We start from the raw sequence: 6,660 nt of genomic DNA, 5'->3' as shown, positions 1-6,660 counted from the left end.
GTGCCTGGCTTCTCTTTAGACAATGGTGTGAGTGTAATCTGCGGCGGAGCTTGTGATTGCGTGTTTTCTCTCTGCCTCTGCTTCATCCCTCTCTGTCTTCCTCCTCCTTTTGAGTAGTTGTGTTCCATTTCACAAAACACCACTGTTTATTTATCCATCCGCTATTGACGGCTCTTTGGGCCGGCTCCAGTCTGGCGCCATCCTGATGAAAGCTGCTGTGAATGTTTTTGTACAAGTGCTTTCTGCGGATTCTGTTTTGGTTTCTCTTGGGTAAATACCTAGGGGTGGAAATGCTGAATCATGGGGTGAGTGCATGTTTACCTCCTAAGTGTTTTCTTTAGGGAGAATTAGGAATTCAACTTTGGAAATATATCCTGGGGGTTTTCAAGGATATTGTATTCACACCTGTAGTTGTGGTTTGTCAGGGCACTTGGTCTGGTTGAATTGCTGGGAACTCGGTGGCGAGGAGCCTGGGTTGCTGTCTGTAGGAATCCTAGAATGTCCTCTCTCTGACTCCTCAGTTCTCGATGTATTTCCTTCAAGTTTCAAAAATATCAACTTTATTTATCTTTTCCAATTCAATTTTCAAACTAAGTTCTGCCCATTTGATTTCCCACAAACTCGGGCCTGTTCCTTCCACACTTCCAAGTGTTCTCTGGGCCCTTCTTCTCTGTGAGGCAGCTGTGGGGTGGCCCTGGCTGGACGCTGTGGTACCAGCTCCTTGCTCACCTCCCACCACATCGCACAGTTTGCACTAAGTGTTCAAAACAATACAAAAGGACGGGACAGGTGATGGCAGCAACATCAAAGGCAGGCACTGCCCGGGCCCACCCTGGCCAGCTCAGCCCTGCCTGCTGGACGGCGCCGCGGGCTCAGCTCATGTGCCTTGGCTCCCACCTTCTCTCCAGGGCTCTGTTTTGACAGGTGTATCCAGGGCGGGCAAAGCAGACAAAGCAGACAGCCCCAGCTCAGCTCTGGCCAGAAAAAAAGGGGCCAGAGAGGGGTCTGGGTTCTCCCCAGTCTCCCAACCTACCCCGGCCCTGGGAAATAAGGGGGTCCTGGGGTTTTCGAGGTACCCAAAGGCCATGCCCAGGCTTGCAGCCTCTGGGAGCCCCTGGTTCTCTTTAGGAGGCCGGGAGCCCCTTCAAGGCTTTGCAACTGGGAGGATTAAAACAACTCCACACCACCGGTCACTAGTCCGGTGATAAAGCCCACTGTCGCTCACTGCCAGCCTGAGTGTCCCCGGCACACTCCAGGAAAGCAACCAAGCAGGAGAGGAGAAAGAGCGCGCAGCCTGCCTCTCAGGGCAGGGAGGACACAGGGGGAGACCTCTTCCATGACCCAGCAAGCGGGCGCCCTGGAGCGGGGCCTGCCGCGCTGACCTTGGCCTGTGGCCTTCAGAACCACCAAAGCAAAGTTTCCGATGGAGCTGAGACTGTCCACTCTGTTCTCTGAAGAAGGTACCGAAGGCAGAGAGGCAGTGCTGGGCCAGAGGCCCCCAAGAACAGCAGGCAGCGCGTGGCCTGTCCAGCCCCATGTGCACTGGACCACTGCGCAGCCCCCCGCCTCACTGAGCCTGGCTGCTGTCTGACGAGCCCTCCCCCTGGACACTTGCCCTCGTTTCCTCCGACAGCTTGAGGATCCCGAGATCAGGAATCCACCGCAGGGGGCTGTCCAAGACCTGGGTGGGCACCACCTTGTGCCTTGAGTCCAACCGCACCTGCACCCCACAGCCAGGGTGGTGGAGGCTGAGAACCTGGACCCCCGGGTCTTCTGGTGAGGTTGCCTCTCTGTTCTCGAATCGCTTCAGGTTTTGATCCGGGGCCTTGTCTCATCTGGCCCCCAACTCCTGCTTCCGGGAGAGAAGGGAAGGCCCCTCTTCTGCCAGACCTTCCCTTTCCCTTTCGGGGTTTGACCCCTCGTGTGAATTGGAGCCCAGGCCTGCTCTGCCCCGGGCCCTCCCCACCACCCGTCTCCTCCCTGAGCACCTTCCCGGCCCCTCAGCCAGACCAGCTGGTGAGGCCTCATAGCCTACCTGGGTCAGGGGCTCGCCAGCCTGGGCCTGTCTGTCTCCGGCTGGCCCCGTTTCTCTGAGGAGCCCCAACTATACACACCTCTTTCTCCCCCTCAAAAGGGCAAACAAAGCAAAACAGGGCTCGCGCTCACCCTAGTGTGTGACCCTCGGCCGTAGGCGGGGGGCAGGGGGTGGGGGGAGGTGAGGGGGATGTGGCCTCCCTCCCGGGAGGACACGGGGAGACCTCTTCCATGAACCAGCAAGCGGAGCGGGACCTGCCGCGCTGACCTTGGCCTGTGGTCTTCAGAACCACCAAAGCAAATGTCCACCTGTAAGTCCAGCAGCCGGAGAGCCTGACACCGACGCCCAGAGCCAGCCCGAGCGCGGCTCCCTGCTGGCCCCGGCCCTGTCCCCTGTCCTGTGAGTCCCCGGGGGCGTCGGCGCTCTGGTTTTTTTTGTCTACTGGCCTTAGCGACGACGGTGGAAGCAGGAGACATCACCTGGGTGTCCCGGCCTACTCATCCAATCTCGCTTTGGCCAGTGGGCTGGGGGGCCCTGCTCGGTGACCCCCAGCCCCCTCCGCTTCGGCCAGTGAGCTGTCAGACCCTGCCCCTGGCCCACAGGCCAGTGCGAGCGGATTAGACTCCACGGTGGGGCTGAACGCCTAGGGGACCCCCGTTCCTCCGGTGCCCTCAGAGGCCAGTGTGAAGCAGGACCCCACTGGGCAGAAAGGACCAGAAGACACGTCGCCTCTAGAAACAGCCGTTTACTGGGTCAGTAATACAATGTCCCACGAAGCACAAGAGGACGGGAGACTGGCGTGCAGCGGGGTGGGCGTGCAAACCAGTTGCACCTCTGTTACAGGAGGGAGGTGGCATCAGGCTTTGGGGTGGGGAGGCCTGGCTCTGAGGCCGGGTGGGGAGGAAGCAACCGCATGCCCGCGGGGGGGAGTCTGGCGCCTTGGGGTGAACCCCCCCCATGTCCCACCTCCAGTGTGTGGAGGTGGAGGGGGACAAGGACACGGTGACCGGCCGGGGGCATAAACAGGCCCTCCTCCTCTTCTGGCCCTGCAGCCTGCACAGGCCACTGCTTGGGGTCCCTGCGGTCAAGGTCAGTGGGCCGGAGGAGAGCCCTAGGGTCAGAGCGGAGAGCTGCCCTGTATCGGGGCCCCGTCTGCGCTCAGCCTGGCGTTCCCTGGTCCAGCAGAGGGCCCCCCCGAAGGGGGCACCCCTCCAGGGTGGCAGCCTGGTGTCCGGGCCCGCAGCACCTCGCGCCCGCCCCTGCCCTGCCTCCGGCTCCCCAGGGCTGGCACCCTTTCGGAGCTCGCTGCAGAGCCCGAGAGCGTCTCTGTGTGTGGCCCCCTGGGGTGCTCCTGCGAGGCAGAGGCAAGCGGGGAGCCTGGGATTTCCTGGGGCCCCTCGCCGCCGGTGCGGGGTCCCGAGAAAGGCGCTGGGTGCGGCTTCCTGTGTGAGCAGGGGTCGTGGCCTGCACCAGTCCCCTGAGTTGAACCATAACCCCCTGAAAAGCCTTTCCTGGGTCTGCGACCAGAGGGGCCAGGGCAAGTGTGGCTGGGGTGGGGGTGAAGACGGGGAGGGACCAGGCTTGGTCACCGATCAGAGGCCGTCGCGCCGTCCTCCCGAGGTAGCGGCCGCCCAGCGGGCTCTCACAGGAGCGGGTGGGCCTCCGCCCCTCCTCCTGCCCGGCCAGGGCAGGCCTGTCGCCCTCCTGGCCAGCAGGGAGATGTGTGTGTGTGTCTGCTTTCTTTGGCACAGTCACTATGGGGTGCCCGAGGTTTGCAGGAGGCCTGGGGGCGCCCATCAGGATGAAAGCACCACACCTGTGGGTGCAGCTTTCTGGGGGGCATGAGCCCCCTTCCTGGCATCATGTGTGGCAGTGTTCAGGCCCGGGGACCCCTCAGTAGCGGCTCTGGCTTCCTGGTGGTCCTGGGGGCCCGGGGAGGCCAGGAGGACCCTGGATCCCAGGCTCTCCCTTAGGCCCTGTGGGTCCCCGCTGCCCTGGTGACCCCGTCTTCCCGGCGATCCCCGGTTTCCCCTGAGGCCCCGAGGGCCCTGGAGACCCCGGTGGCCCCTCGGGGCCAGGGGGTCCCACATCCCCTTTGGCGCCTGGCTGTCCTCTCGGACCCCCAGTTCCAATGCTGCCCTTCGAGCCTTTGAAGCCTGGGATACCTCGCAGGCCGGCTGGGCCTCTCTCCCCCATAGGCCCGGGGTCCCCAGGCTGCCCCTGCGGGCCCTGGGGTCCCGGGGGGCCCAAGTCACCAGAGTCCCCTTTGGGTCCTCTGCTGCCAGGGGGCCCTTTCACGCCTGCGTCTCCCTTGAGTCCTCTTGGTCCTGGAGGGCCGGGAGCGCCTGCGAGGGAGAGGAGAGAGAAGAGGTCAGTCCCTGGGGGGCTTCCCCAGGCAGTAGGTGCAGCCATGGGCACAGAGACCCCCAGCAGCCTTGGAGTTCGGGTGGGCTTTTCCGTTGGTGAGGCGGAGGTGAGGACGCCCGTTCGGGGTCCTGAGAGGTCCCACCGTCCCGACTGAGGGCCTGGCCAGAACACTCGAGTCGGGGAAGGGCTACGGCTGCCCGGACTGTGTCCTGCCCTCTGCAGAAGCTGGCCTGGCCTCCTTGCGGCCCCTGACCATGGTGCACAGCCCTGCCACCCCACCCCACGCCGGGCTTTGACCCCACAGCCTGTGTGGGAGCTGGGCTGCAGCCAGGTGGCTTGGGAGGGGCCCAGGCCGCGAGGCTTGAGAAGCAGGTGCCTCCCGGCACACGCCAGCCTCTCCTCTGAGCTCCCGGGGCTCCTACCTCCTGGCCACAGTGAGAAGAGTCACAGCGGGCGAAAGGCTCCCTGGGTGTCTGTCGGCCTGGCAGGAACCCCCACCCCCGCGCCCCAGCCCGGGCGGGAGCTGCGCTGGAGGGAGCACAGCATGTGCTTGAAGGTGAGCCGTGAGGGTGGACCCCTGCTCCCGCCCGTGGACAGGCCCTGGGAGAAGGGCCGCCTGAGGGCCGGGGTCGGATGGCCCGAGTGGCCTCTGGCTGTGAGGCCCAAGAGTCTCCCCTCTGAGCCCACGGCCTCCACCCTGGGGGCAGGAGGAGAGGGAACCTCGTGGCCGGGGCCTCGTGGAGAAACGGCTCTGCCTTCTCCGGCCACCAGCGAGGGCATGGCGGTCCTGGCAGGGCCCGTGGCAGGGTGACCAGAGCGGTGGGCGCAGGCAGGCCTGGAGGAGGGTGCCGTGCACAGCTCTCCCGAGGTGCCGCTCAGCTGCTTCCTCGATCTCCCAGGTAGGGGCGCCGGGCCCATCCCGCGGCTCAGAGGCGGCGACCAAGGCCCAGAGCCATGAGAGGTCCCCCAGGGGTCCGCTAGAGGACCCCAACACCCAGGAAGGCCTCTCAGCGAGAAGGGTCCCGAGTGGGCTTGTCGGGGCCCTCCCTGGCTGCTGCAGACCCCACGGCCGTGTATCCCCGCTGGGGGCTCTCCTGCTCCCCGTTGCCCAGCTCCCCCACACCCCGTTTCCATCTATTTTCTGGAGTGTTTCTAAGTGGAATGGAGGGTCGGTGAGTATTACCATCCGAAGCAGAAGCCAGAGAGCAGCCGGCCCGCCAGGCCGCACTCCTGCCACCAGCGCCTGCCCCACCGGGGGCTGTGCCCGCCCTCTGCTCACGAGGTGGGGGTCCCTCCCACAGTCCCTGGTTGTCGGGATGGCGGCCTTGGCAGCGGGAATAGCACCTCCCTCCTCCCCCCGCCTGGCAGGACTTGCTGGGAACTGGCAGACCGGGCATGGCCCCTGGGCCAGCTGAGCCGGGAGGCAGGCGCCCCCGGGGAGGAGAGCCCTGGCGGGGTGCGGGGCGGAGGGAGCTGCCGGCCTCCCGTCCAGTCGGGTTCTCCTCTGCAAGGTGGAGGCTGCACTGGCCTGCTCCGGCCCCCAGCCCTCCTTAGAACGTTGGCCCCAGTGGCCGGCCCCCAAGCCCACCCCAGCCTCGACTCCCGGACAGCAGCTGAGGAGTCTCACCTCCTCCAGCACCTGCAGCAGGCGCCGGGCACAGCAGCACCGCCGTTCCCAGAGTCTTTATGCCCGCAGAGAAGGGCAACATGGAGAAAAAGCTCCCCCACCCCTCCCCTCTCTGCCCCACTAGCCCCAAGAGGCTCCTCTTTCTGGGGAGCCCCGTGGACACAGGCTGAGCTTCTACCTGTTACTGCTGAGGTTAGTGCCTGAGAGGGCTCCCCGGGCCCCCCGGGATTAAGTCTCAGAGCCACCACCACCGTGGCTGAGTTCGATTCCCACCAGGGAGTGACCCACAGGGCACAGCAGACCTCTCCTGTCTCCCCGCTGCTCCCCTCAGCCGTGGATTTCAATGGAGCCACCTGTTCTGCTCCCCACTCTGTCTCTGGTGAATCCTCTTACCCCCTTGATCTCTGGCCTGCATGCCAGTTCTTCACACACCAAAAAAAAAAGGTGGGGATCCCCTCTCTTCATGCCCCAGCCACAGCAGCCACCGTGGTCAGCTGAGCTGCTGGGAGGAAGCTCTGGCCTGTTCGGGGGAGGAAGCCGAGAGCCAGGAGCTGGTGGTGGGCACGGGTGGAGGGTGGGCAGAGACGGGTCAGGGCTCTCCAGGGTAGGCGCCCTGGCACAGCCTGTCCAG

The 6,660-nt window shown here is 64.6% G+C and overlaps 1 protein-coding gene across 1 annotated transcript in view; it reads right to left on the bottom strand.

Annotated features, from left to right (window-relative positions):
• Window positions 1-2,765: 2,765 nt before the first annotated feature.
• SCARA3 (scavenger receptor class A, member 3) overlaps window positions 2,766-6,660 on the bottom strand; it is a 37,358-nt gene continuing 33,463 nt past the window's right edge. Inside the window, exon 7 of the mRNA XM_012724804.1 lies at window positions 2,766-4,380. Within this exon, the coding sequence (XP_012580258.1) occupies window positions 3,929-4,380 (452 nt within the window). The 3' untranslated portion in view covers window positions 2,766-3,928. The remainder of the gene's footprint in view (window positions 4,381-6,660) is intronic.

The sequence above is a fragment of the Condylura cristata genome, unplaced genomic scaffold, assembly GCF_000260355.1.
Source record: "Condylura cristata isolate star-nosed mole 26May11 unplaced genomic scaffold, ConCri1.0 scaffold00014, whole genome shotgun sequence".
Taxonomy (NCBI): domain Eukaryota; kingdom Metazoa; phylum Chordata; class Mammalia; order Eulipotyphla; family Talpidae; genus Condylura; species Condylura cristata.
This window is presented reverse-complemented; position numbering and strand designations above follow the sequence as displayed.